This window comes from Ochotona princeps, chromosome 4 (genome assembly GCF_030435755.1).
Source record: "Ochotona princeps isolate mOchPri1 chromosome 4, mOchPri1.hap1, whole genome shotgun sequence".
In the NCBI taxonomy this organism is placed as follows: domain Eukaryota; kingdom Metazoa; phylum Chordata; class Mammalia; order Lagomorpha; family Ochotonidae; genus Ochotona; species Ochotona princeps.
Window position 1 is genome coordinate 27,095,954 of NC_080835.1, and position 13,679 is coordinate 27,109,632.

General features: G+C 45.5%; 1 protein-coding gene across 5 annotated transcripts in view; it reads right to left on the minus strand.

Moving 5' to 3' along the window:
• The window catches only part of QSER1 (glutamine and serine rich 1), a 72,299-nt gene that overhangs the window by 35,270 nt on the left and 23,350 nt on the right, over window positions 1-13,679 (minus strand). For 3 of the 5 annotated variants that reach the window (XM_058663207.1, XM_058663211.1, XM_058663210.1), the window contains exons 2-3: window positions 4,489-4,634; window positions 4,001-4,159 (exon numbers count right to left, since the gene is read on the minus strand). In XM_058663207.1, coding sequence (XP_058519190.1) covers window positions 4,001-4,159; window positions 4,489-4,634 — 305 coding nt within the window. The remainder of the gene's footprint in view (window positions 1-4,000; window positions 4,160-4,488; window positions 4,635-13,679) is intronic. The other 2 variants (XM_058663208.1, XM_058663209.1) reach the window with 1 other exon arrangement.

The following is a 13,679-nucleotide window of genomic DNA, read 5'->3' on the forward strand; positions in this document are numbered from 1 at the left end:
AGGGCAGGCCCAGATGCACACAGAGGATATGACAGCCTAGAGGATGCCTGGTACAATAGTAGAGGAAGGAGGACAGAACAAATTGGACAACTACCTCAGCCAAATGATAACAAGAAAATATATTGGAAAAAGGAAACTCTAAGATCAACTATGTCAGTCAATGGACCTTGGAAGGATTTCCCATCCTTGGATTGGTGAGACTGCACTTCAGGACTATTGAACCTACTTTAGTAGACCCCTTGGAACATGCTCCCCCCCGCCAAAGGGGACCCTGGGTTGATATCAGGTAGATGCTCCCCATTCCCAGGTAGTGGGGCTTCTCCCATTACCTCCTCTATTACTCCAAATAAAAGAAAAAGAAAAAGAAAGTTTGGGAAAAATGGTCTCACCCACTTTTCCCTGATTCTCGATGCTTCCCATCATGATCAACTAAACATTATGTACATATATACATAAAAAAGACCAAGTAATTCTGTAGGTAACTTTTGCATATTAACACAACACAATTGCTAGCCCTCTAGCATAACAAAACAGAAACCGACAAAAGTATCATAAAATGACAATGAAATATCAACAATGAATTGCCTGTCTCTAGCAAGATAAATACACCCAAACAATGAATACTGCAAAGTTTCTTTTATCAAATATATTCACTTTAAAAATCTTTTTAACATTCCTTTTTTATTGTAAAAGCAGATTTACAGAGAAGGAAACACAGAGAGATCTTCCATCTGCTGGTGACTCCCCACATGGTCACAATGGCCAGAGCTGAGCTGATCCAAAGCTATGAGATAGGAGCCTCTACTGGGTTTTCCACATGGGTAGAGAGTCCCAACGTTTTTGGACCCATTCTTTTGCCTTCCCAAGCCCTAAGCAGGGAACTGGATGGGAGGTGGCACAGTCTGGCCGTGAACCGGCACCCACAGAGATGCCAGTAGGTTATTGCACTTGCTCCTGTTTTCTGATTTTTTAGGAGACTTACTTATTTGAAAGACAGAGTTACAGAGTGCGAAAGAAAATCTTTTATACCCAGTTGCACTTCTCAAATGGACACAACAGCTAGGGCTCACTCAGAACAAAGTCAGGAGCCCAGAGTCAGGAGCCCAGAGCCAGGAGCTTCTTCCAAGTCTCCCATATGGGTAAGTAAGCCTACGTACTTGGCCATTTTCCACTGCTTTCCCAGGTCATTATCAGGGAGCTTGACTGAAAGAACAGCAGCTGGAATTCAAACATGCACCCATATGGGATGCTGGCATCATTTCAGGCAGTAGCTTTACACAAGATGCCACAATACTGACCCACCAAAACCTAATATCTCAACTTATGACTTCCTATGAACAACATCCCAAATAACAACAGCACACATTTATCAAGAAAGATTAATGAGAAACTAATAAAGTATCAAAAAGAAAGCTAATAAATCAGCAAAATATTCTAGCTACATATTACAAAAGTAAAAACATGTACTCCCTTATCCTCTAAAAAGCGCCACATCCAGAAATAGATATTTTTATACATGTTCACTACAATTATGGTTTGTAAAAAACAAGATGTTGATCAAATGTAATCAAATAATTATGACATATTCGAATAATATTATTGCCATAGGCAGATTAGTTGAATAGATGTTTCACATAAAAAAATCCAGGGGCCAGCACTGTGGCATTGCAGGCTAAGTTTCCACCTTAGCACTGGCATCCTTTTTGAGGGCTGGCTCTTATCTATTTCCACTCTAACTCCTTGCTTACAGACGAGGAAAACATGGAGGATACTCCAATATGAGAGATCTGGGGGAAATCATCTAGCTCCTGGTTTCGGACTGACCAACTGGCCCAGCTCCAGCTAATGCAGCAATTTGAGAAGTGAAACCCTGCATGGGAAGATACCTCTCCTCTCTGGAACTCTACATTTCAAATAAAAATAAATCGAATAAAAAATACCAGACTGAGCCCAGCAGGGTAGCCTAGCGGCCGAAGTACTCACCTTGCATGCTCTGGGATCCCTTGTGGCAATGGTTCATGTCCTGACAGTCCCACTTCCTTTCCAGCTCCCTGTTTGTGGCCTGGGAAAACAGTTAAAGACAGCCCAAAGCCTTGGGACCCTGCACCCTGTGTGGGAGACCCAGAAAGAAGCTCCTGGCTCCTGGCTTCGTATTGGCTCAGCTCCAGCTACTGGTGGCCACTTGGAGAGTGAATCATCAGACAGAAGATCTTCCTCTCTGTCTCTCCTCCTCTCCATATATCTGACTTTTCAATAAAATAAATAAATTAAAAAAAAAAAGAAAAACCCAGACTGTTAACTCCACTCTTTTTTTTTTAACTTATTTTTTTATTGCAAAGTCAGATATACAGAAAGCAGGAGAGACACAGAGGAAGATCTTCCGTCCAATGACTCACTCCCCAAGCAGCCGCAACAGCTGGAGTTTAGATGATCTAAGCCAGGAGCCTGGAGACTCCTCCACGTCTCCAATGCGGGTTCAGGGTCCCAAAGCATTGGGCCATCCTCAACTGCTTTCCCAGGCCACAAGCAGGGAGCTGAACAGGAAGCAGTGCTGCTGGAATTAGAACCGGTATTGTATGGGATCCTGCCACGTTCAAAGCGAGGACTTTAGCAGCTATGCTATCGCATTGCCCTCCCCTCTTTTTTTTTTTTAACCAAAATATACTTTACCAATATACATTCTATTTTTGTTAGAAAGTCAGATATACAGAGAGGAGGGGAGACACAAAGAAAGATCTTTGGTCTGCTAATTCACTCCCCAAGTGACTGCAATGGCCGCTGCTGAGCCCATCTGAAGACAGGAGCTTCCTCTCAGTCTCCTACATGAATGTAGGGTCCCAAGGCTTTGGGCCATCCTCGACTGCTTTCCCAGGCCACAAGGAGGAAGCTGAATGGGAAACAGGACCACCCAGACACAAACCAATGCCCATATGGGATCCCAGAGTGCCCAAGGCGAAGACTTTTTCCACTGGGCTACTGTGCCTGGCCCTCCAGTCTTAAAACATCCCATACAGGCACCGGTTCATGTCCCAGCTGCTTCACTTCAAACTCAGCTCCCTGGTTTTAACCTGGGAAAGCGAGCGAAAATGGCTCAATCCTGGGACCCCTGCACCCAAGTTGGAAATGCAGATGAAGCTCCTGGTTCTTGGCGTTTGGATCAGCTCATTTCTGGCCACTGTGACCATTTGGGGCATGAACCAGCAGATGGAAGATCTCTGTCTTTCTCTCTGTAAATCTGCCTTTCCAGTAAAAATAAATAAATCTTAAAATCTATGTAAGGACAGAAAATTAACATATGGGTTGGACATTGTGGCACAAGGCATGAAGTTGCCACCTGGGATGGATATAAACATCTGAGTTCCAGCTACTCTGTGGTTCCTATCCAGCTTCCTGCTAATGTGCTCAGGAAGCAGCAGATGGTGGTGCAAGTACTAGGAAAGCTGTCAGCACATGGGAGATCTGGATGGAGTTCCAGGGTTCTAGCCTAACCCCGCAAGTGCAAACCTTTGCGGAGTACACCAAAGAGTGGAAAACCAGCCTCTGTCTCCCTTTTTATAATTCTGCATTTCAGAAAAAGTAATAACAACATGTATTAAATAGGTATTTAATTTGCTTAATTAGGGAAAATTTTATATTACACTAATGACAAAATGAGTTCCAAGAATAGTTTTTACTATAGCATCTTAGTTTAAACTAAAATAAATGAAATTTACAACTTTACTCCTCTCAAGTAGACAAATACTTAAACTGCCAAATATAAACTTTAAATCAGTGCTTATTTTTAATAATTACCTACCCTTCACTTGTTTTCATCAGTAACAACTTTTCTGCCAGTAACAAATTCTTATTTTTTATCCACCTTAAAATTGTGGAAAATTCCAGGTTTTAAAGTTCAGTGAAGCATCAATAATTAACCACACTACCATCATGACAAGAACATCAAGTGTGTTTTTCAACAGTATTTTTACAAGACTTCAGAATTCTGAAAAGAAAGATTCACCTGTCTGCCAGGATGGAGCCCTGAACTGGGGTAAAATGGTTCCTGAGGCAGCAGTCTGAGCAGTTCGGGATTCCACAGCAGAGAGAAAACTCATCACTGAAGATTCCTTAGTGTTAGCGCTGGCACTGTTCACACTAGTGTCAAATACTCCAGAAAGACCTACATCGGATGATAAAATATCGCAAAGTAAAGCTACATACTTATATAAAATTATAGACCTGATACTAATTTTTAAATATCTGAAAACATAGGACAGAAAGTTCTATAACCCTAAACTTTTATTCTGAAATAACACACAAATATTAATTTGGCCAACCATATTTACAATTTAAAATCTCCAAAGATGCATGAAAAGATTTCTCAATTTACTGATTATATTTTCTACTGTAGAAGCCAATGCTCTTAAACTTTTTCACTTTAATGTTTCCCATGGTATGATGATGCCCAGTTTTGAGAACTGACTTTTCCTTGCAATTGGCTGACCATACCCCGATGCACTGTACATCTCACAGGAGAGCTGTTACCGGCTGCCTGAGGCGTGGGGCTGTATCCAGGGAGTTGCTGAGATGCTGTGAATGTCTGTCTCGGAAGATCTGTCTCAGAGTGCGAGGGAGGTCCTTCTTCATAGCTTACACTGGAGGACATTAAAAGTCAGTCATCAAAAGTATAGTCAGAACCACATGATCAAGACATATCAAAAGTGCTTAGCCAAATACCTACAGATTAGTAGATCATACACAGTCTGAAAGTACTGTCACAATAGGGAAAATATAACGATGCTTCTGTGCTAGGAAGAAAAATGATAAGTAGTATTTTCCTGAATTCTTTACCTCAAATAGTCATCTTACTGAAAGATGTAACATGTAGTAATGGATAGAGCAATATCCTAGGAAATATGAGAGCTGAATTCATTGTCCAAGCTCTATTGCTGGTTTATAATATGATTTACTTATTTATATTTTTTTGAAAAGCAGAGAAAGACCATCCATCCACACTGGTTCACCCACCAAATGTCTGTAAGAGCAAGGGCTGGGCTGGCTTACAGTTGGGCACAGGTTGTCCATCAAGAATCTGATGGCTAGAACCGTATTTACTACCTCTCAGGATGCATATTAGCAGGAAGCTGAAATCAGAAGCATGGCTGAGACTTGAACCCAGGCACTCCAGTATAGAATGCCGGTTTTCCAAGCAACTTCTTAAAAACTGAGCCAAAATCCACACAACAATGTGATTTAATTAAGTGGCATGTTAGCTTAGCAGGTAAATACCACGTTTCACACTGTATTACCCAGGTTCAATCAATCCCTGGTTCCAGTTCTTGACTCCAACTTCCTGCCAATGCAGACTAGGCAATGAGTTCCCACTACCCACAGGAGAGACCTGGACTGCATTCCTGGCCACTTCCTGTGGCTCTGGTCCACGCCCAGCCTTGGCTATGACACACATTTGCAGAGTGAACCAGTAGATGGGAACTTAATGTGTGTGTGTGTGTGTGTGTGTGTGTGTGTGTGTGTGTTTTGCCTCTCAACCAACTGAAAAGCATTTTTTAAAATGACTCAATCTATTTCAACCCATCAGCATGAAAAAAGCCAAGACAAAAATCTCCAAAGGTACTTTGATTCTAACATTTTAAGAAAACTAATGCAAATAAATTATTAATACTATTTCACAACATGCCTAGAAAATTGAGCCCAAACATTGTGACAATAACTCAGAACAATTTTTCCTCTTTTTATTTTCACTATTTCAAACCCATAAATAGTACAATGAATACTCATACACTCACAGTCTCAATCTTAATATTGTGTTAATTTCTTTTTCTATACAAACATGTGATTTTTTTGTTTTTGCTAATCCACTTGAATAAACTGTAAACATAACACTGTAATTCTTTTTTTATTATATTTTTTATTATATTTTTGACAATCTTTACATAGTTAATTATGGTAAAAAGGTTCAAGGGCTATAGGGAAGTGGGTAAGACTATTATTTCCATATTGTTTCCTTCATGTATCTGAGTTAAAAGGGGATATTAAGGGAGAAGCCCCATCCAGTTTCCCCACCAACTCCAAGTCCCAGATGTAGGGCATGCTCTGAGATACTTGCTTAAGTGGTTTTGATAGTTCACCAGTTATGAATCGCCGCCAATCTTGCCACTCCAAACATGATGAGGTCATTGAAGAATCCACTGATTGACATAGTCCATCATAGAATCTCCATTTGCCCAGTATTTCGCAGCCAACGTATAGCTGAGGTGGTTGATTGACTTGTTCTGTCTTCTTTCTTTTCTTGGTTAGGGTTCTGAGTCCGGCATTTCCATTGGGGAGATCCCCAAAGAAACTTTGTCTGAGGTGTTCCCAGACCAGATTCTTGTATGTTCCAGCAAGTACAGGGCCCAGCACAGTCCATCGCCCTGATTAGCTGGTGGTTGGAATTGCTGGGTTGGTTCTGTTTTCAGCCCCGACTTCCGCTGGAACCAATGGGTGTTGCAGTCCAGCCTGGTTCTGCCCAGCACATACTCAGCCCTCACATAAACCAGTGGGAGCAGCAGCTTAGTCAGAGCGACCCACAATAACCTCCACCAGCTCCGCCCCCTACCCTGGTTTGCCAGTCTGTATAGCAGCAGTCCAGTCTGTCCCACACCCCATTCGGCTCTCGTACATGTCAATGGGTATTGAAGTGTAGTTCCAACAGGCTCAAATATACAGCCTTCACATATGCTGTTGAGTGCCTCTCTTTCTAGCCAGCCCAGCCCCCGTCCTAGTTTTTGTGCCCTCCCGTCGGAGTGGTAACCCAAGAGGGAAGAAGGAAGAGCCCACTATTTCCCTCCGAAGCCTCTCCCACTCCTGGATTATGCACTCTCCAGGTGGTTCTGTGGGTTTGAGTTGACAGAATTAGACTCCCAGTGCCAGCTTCTGCCAGCTGATGCTGTGGCTGAGCCCAAACAACCCTCATCCACTCTATCTATGCTTGCACCAGTAGGAATAATCAGCCCAGCCTGGTTTTTCCCTGATCTAGTCCACATGAGGCCCACAGGTGTTGTAGCCCTGCTTAGTCTGGTCTGCCCCCATCCCAGCTCATGCTCTCCAGTGGGAGTAGCTGTCCAGCAAGGGAACCACCCCTTATTACACCTGCCTGCTCTGCCCCCTCCCTTCCTGGTTCTCACATGTGCTGGTTGAGTGCTGTGGTCACATCCAGTACAGGCAACCTCACCTTGGCATTCCATATTGTGCACTGGTTTTTGTTGCGACCAAACCCAGCTCGACCCACACTCTGTTCTGGTGCTCAGATTTGCCAGCAAATGACACAAACTGATTCAGCCTGGTCTGCCCCCAACCAACCCATGTCAAATGTATGCCAGTGGGGATCTTTCCATGGCCTGTTCTGAGCTGTTTCCTATCATGCTTCTTGCGCCTACCTGCTGGGTCTGTGTCCTGCCAGAGGAGTTGCCCAGGCTCCTCCATCAGAACCCCTCCCAATGACAGATTTTGCACATACCAGGGGGTCCATGAGCCAACCCTACTCAGTTCACCTCCTGTCCTAGCAGGGACAGTGGCTTTTCCTGACTGGCCTTCAACCCAAACTGGTTCTTGGATGTTTCAGCCCAGCCATGGCTTGTCCATACGCACATATGGCTCACATATGGTTCAGTAGGGCTTCAGACCTTGCCTAGTCTGTCCCACATCTACCCTGGTCCTCCAGGACACCAGAGGGTGTTGGAGTCTGGCCTGGCTTGGTGCATCCAGTCCCAGCCCACACTTGTGCCAAGGGAGACTACAACTGATTCCTGGTTAGAACGCAGCCCCTATTCCTGTACACATGCCCCTTGGTGGGAACCTCAACCCAGTTAGGGTGTTCCCTTAGCTCCCCAACCAGGCTTGTTCCCAGCCCTAGATCACGCGCATGCCAGTGGTTGCTCTGACTCAGCTTGGCTCAGCCCCTCACTTGTCCCGGCCTCTGCCTTGGACACTGTGGCTTAGCGTCCTTGATTCACGCAGACCAGTAGGTGCAAGAGCCTAACTCGGCATGACCTGTGCTCCATCCTGGTTTCTAGTTTTGCTTGTGGGCTAAGGTTTGCTCAGTTCTGCCCAGTATATCCCATTCCATTACCAATTCACACATTAGCCAACTGTTGCAGCTACTTTGCCCAGCTTGTCCAACCCCCAGGTCTGGACCACATGTTCACCAGTGGGAGCTATGACTCGCCAGGGGAGTTTCCCAAGTTCCTCCCCTTGATCCACTCCCAGACCCAGTTCTCATACATGCCAATGGGTTTTAGGCCAGTGCCAGGCGCAGTCTGGCCTTCCATTTGGCCTTGTATGAGCTGGTGAATGTTGCAGCCCAGCCCACCCCACACCCTATTCAGGATGCACATTTGGGTGCTGCTGCCTTGACCAGTCCAGACCACTGTCAGTTCCTTTACCTGTGATTGATGGCAAGGTCCTTGGTCACACCTAGCTTAGTCTATCACCACCCCAACTCTTGAGCTAACCAGTGGGGCTAGTATTTCCACAGGGTTTGGCCCACACCTTCCCCACAGAATCTACCCCTGGATATGATTCTCGAGTGATAGTTAATGTAATGGCCCTGCCTAATGTGACCCGTTTGCTGATCCATCATCATGTCAGGTAATAGGATATCCTGCTGGACAAGCCCCGAGCCATAACTTTTGCATGGACTGGTGTTCGGTGCTCAGCATTGTTAAGTGATTACAAGTTCTTCCAAGGAAGAGTTACTGTCATTGGGAATCTTTAGGATTGACTCACATCCCAGAAGCACAGTGGGTTCAGCCTGGAGCTACCTAAGCAGTGATTTAAAGAACCAAAACCGGGCCCGGCGGCATGGCCTGGCGGCTAAAGTCCTCGCCTTGAAAGCCCCGGATCCCATATGGGCGTCGGTTCTAATCCCAGCAGCTCCACTTCCCATCCAGCTCCCTGCCTGTGGCCTGGGAAAGCAGTGGAGGACGGCCCAATGCTTTGGGACCCTGCTCCCGCGTGGGTGACCTGGAAGAGGTTCCTGGTTCCCGGCTTTGGATTGGCACAGCACCGGCCCGTTGCGGCTCACTTGGGGAGTGAATCATCGGATGGAAGATCTTCCTCTCTGTCTCTCCTCCTCTCTGTATATCTGACTTTGTAACAAAATAAATAAATCTTTAAAAAAAAAAAAATAAAGAACCAAAACCCCAGAGCTTCCCGGCCAGGCGGCCAGCAGGCAGAGCCTGGCGCCAAATGACGCACTGGCCGCCTGGGGACAGCTCACCACATGCAGATGGTGGCTGGCGTCTGGGATCCGAGCCAGATGCCCTGTCCTGAGGCCCACCAGCAGCTGGTAGGGTGCTGGAAGTTTAAACGCCTCATTACAATGTAATTCTAAATACTTAAGCTATGTTTCCCAAAAATTAGGAGATTCTCCTAAAACTATACCTTCTCTTATTTAATCAAGTATCATTATTGCATTTAGTGAAATTTAATACTAATAATTATGTAACATAGAAAACATATTCCAACTTCTTCAGTTGTCGCTAAAATATCTGGAGTCGTAAGCTTTTCTAACTAGAATCTAATCAAAACTCAAGAATTTAATTTGGTTATTCCCTTTAACTTAAGAACTGTGCTTCCAAGTATGGATTGGGTCTGGGGTGTACCAGACTGGGCTAGACTCCAGCACCAACTTGTGATCGTAAGAACCAGGATGGGTGTAGGATGGGCTGGGCTAGGGCTCTGCTCCTGCTGAGCCATGCATGAACTGTGTCTGGATGTGGACTAGGCTTGGCTGGACTGTAGCACCCAACAGTAAGAACAGAAATGTGTGAGGGCCAGTCAGGAAAGGCTACTGTTCCTGCTAGGACAGGAGGTGGATTAGGTAAGGCTGGCCCATGGATCCACCAGTGTGAGCGAGATCTGGCACTGGGAGAGGTTCTAATGGAGGAGCTTGGGAAACTCCTCTGTCAGGACACAGTCCCTGCAGGTGAGCCCAAGAACCAAGAAACGGAACAGCCCAGACAAAGCCAGGTTACAGTACCCACAGGCTTACCTTTGGCTCAGGTCGGGGGCAAGACTGGCCAGGCCAAGTTCATAGCATCAACTGGCAAATCTGAGAGATAGAATGGTGTGTGGGTCATGCCAGGTCAGGCTGTAATACCAGCCAGTTCACATTAGGGCAGGAACCCAGGGATGGCTGGGCTGGCCTATGCTGTAGTCCTGACCAGCGTGAGCTGGAACTGGGGATAGGCTTGGCTGGGCCAGGTTACAGCACCCACTGTTGAATGCTGAGGTGTGGCGGGCTGTGCCAGACTGGGTGACAGTGCCCAACCAGCACACATAAGACCAGGGGGAGAGTGGGCGAACCCGGTAGAGGGGCTGCAGGGAGTTCCCCTGCTGGGCGACTATTCCCACTGGTGAGCATGAGACCAGACTGGGCAGGGCTACAACACCTGTTGGCCTGCATGTAAGCTGGATCGGGGACAAGAAAGGCTAGGCATAATGTACCTACTGGTACATGCACAAGCCAGAGTAGGTGTGGGTTGGTTGGGGTTTGCCACTGCATCAGCTAACAGATGCTGGCATGGGTGGCAAACGGTTGAGCTAAACTGTAGTACAACCTGGAGAGTACAAGATCCGGGAGTGGGAGTGGGCCCAGTAGGGGAAACAGTGGGCACCTGCTTCTTGGGTTGCCACTCCCATGGGAGAGCAAGAGAACCAGGACTGGGACAGGCATGGCTAGACAGAGAGTAGCACCTGCCAGCACATGTGTGGGCTGGACAGTGGGGCTGGTTGGGTTGAACTAGACTTTAATACCCATTGACACATGTATGAGAGCTTAATGGGATATGAGACAGACTGGAGCAGTCGGCTGTACATACTGGTAGGCATGGGAACCAGGGCAGGGTGTGGGTCTGGTGGGGGTTATTGCGGGGTGCTATGACTAGGCTACTACTCCCACTGGTTTGTGTGGGGGCCAAGTGTATGGTGGGCAGGATCGGGCTAGGCTGCAACATCCATTGGTTTGTGTAGGAGATAGGGCTGGAGACAACCGACCCAGCAATTGCAACTAACACTGTGCACGAAGGCAGATTTGGGTGACGGACTCTGCCAGACCCTGCATTGGCATGCACACACAAGAATCAGGTCAGAGATCACGTCAGATGAAGTTTCTTTGGAATCCCCCCAACTGAACCACTGGACTCAGAACTCCAACCATGGAGACAATTGCAGGTTTCAGTCTGACTGTGGAATGCATGTGCCAGAGCTGGGCCTCCTCAGTGGCTTAAACAGAGCAGTGGCCAGCATATCCACAAGCACATGGAGGATATGGTAGTACACTGCAGCTTGCAGGACACCTGGTACCATAATGGAGGATGGAGGACAGAACAAATCAATCAACTACCCCAGCCAAGTGTTGGCAGTGAGTACCTGGGCAAGCAGTCTCTAAGGTGGACTATATCAGCCAGTGGAGTCTGGAGAGATTTCATCATGACAGGAATGGCAAGATCAGCAACAATACAGAACTGTTGAATTATTGGAACCACTGAGCAGGACCCTAGGAGCATGCCCCACATTGGGGACCCTGGGATAGTTGGGAGGCTGGGTGTGGCTTCTCCTCTTATCTCTCCCGTTCCCCAGACAGAGGAAGGAAAGAGAATGTGAAAACAAAACAAAACAAACAACAAACAAGCAAAAAAGCATTGTACTTGAGGGCCAAGCAGGATATTCTAGTGGCTAAATCCTCTCCTTCCATGCACTGGGATCCCATATGGGCACAGGTTCATGAACTCCCATCCAGCTCCCTGCGAGGGGCCTGGGAAAGCAGTAGAGGATGGCCGAAAGCCTCGGCACCCTGCAACAGCCTGGGTGACCCAGAAGAAGCTCCTGGCTCCTAACTTTGGATTGGCTCAGTTCTGCTCATTGCAGACACTATGGGAGTGAACCAGAACACAGAACATCTTTCTGTTTCTCCTTCTCTATGTAAATCTGACTTTCCAATAATATAAATAAATAAATCTTTAAGAAAAAAAATTGTGCCTGAGGCAGGAACCTTTTAGCCCCTGCAACTCAATCAAGGTGCCTGGTTTACATTCTGCTACTTTGCTTCCAATCCAGTTTCCTGCTGTCCTGGTCAAGTACAGCCTGACAGCCAGGCAAATAAAGGCTTAAGTGTTTGGGTCCTTCTCACAAACCGACTAGGAGACCAAGGTCAAGTTCTTTCTGACTTCAGCTTTGCTCAGTTCCAGGTGCTGCTGGCACTTAAGGAGTGAACCTTAAGAACATCTCTCTGGGTTAGTTGCTCTACCTTTCAAATAAAATGAAAAAAAATTAAAAGGATTATAACTCTACTCCGGTTCTAATCCCATGTTCCCATCGTCTTGGTTGTATGACACTGATTTAAATATACGTTTTAGTTTGAGAGGAAGAGACAAACACATGGAACTGGTTCGATCTGCTAGTTCGATCTGCCTATAACAGGTAGGACTGAGCCAGGGCCAGATCCTCAGCCAGAAACCAGGGATTCAATCTAGGTGTCTTGCACAGTTGCTAAAGCCCAATCACTTCAGTCATCACCGATGCTTCCCAGCATCTTAACTGCAGGAAGCTGGATTCAACAGTCAGAACAAGGACTTAAATTAGGACACTACAATGTAGGACAGCTTAACAGCTAGGCTAAAGAACTGATCAACTTTTTTTTAAAGTTTTTTTTTAAAGTTGAAGTCAGTTAAATTGTAGGATATCCCAAACCTCAAGAGAAATGTGTAAATGATGTTGTGTACTTATTACACCACATAAAAAAGCACATAATGTCAGTCTGCTTCATTACTAGTGATACCAAACTTCAAAGAGTTACGGTAATCTCTTCCAGAACCGTGTAGTTACCTTTTCTACTTTGATTGTCATGCTTTCAGTATTATAAGTTAGCATTCTTCTGCCAGATAAAAATGAACTTATTTTTCCTTTGACTCATGCTTATAATACCAGTGTACTTTCCAAGAAGTATATGTATATTTCAATAATTTATCATTGCAGACTTTCATTTATTTGAAAAACAGAGTTGCAGACAGGGAGAAACAAAAAGATATCATCCATCTGTTGGTCCACTGCAAAGATGGCCAGAATGGCCAGTGCTGGGTCAGGCTGAAACTGAGTCAGGACCTTCTTCACGGCATCCCAAGTGGGTGCAGGGACCCAAGCACTTGGCCATCCTATGCAGCTTTCCCAGGCACATCAGCAGGAAGCTTGAACAGAAGTAGAACAGCTGAGCATAAAACCAGCATCCATATGCAATGCTTGCATTGTAGACTCTTGATATTCAGTTTATACCTTGGGAAGTGGGACTTTATGACACGTCCTTACTGGTACTTCAATCATTATGATAGCATAAGGCTTTCAAACTTATTTGATATTTTCCCTGTTCCAGACATCAAATCAACCATTTATATAAGGAACCTTTCTGGTAAAACCAAGTATTTAATTCCTTTACTTTCATTGCTTCCATACCCTTTTGGTAGACACAGACAGGCAACACTTGTCTTTTTTGTATTGATAACTCCAATACAAACCTAACATACATTTCTTCATCTTCCCTCATTTGTCATACAGACCTTTTGTATCAACTTAATCTTTTCAGGGTTCTTAATTTTAGTCATTCTAGAAAAAAAAAACAGTACTTAATGGTGGTTTACACTACA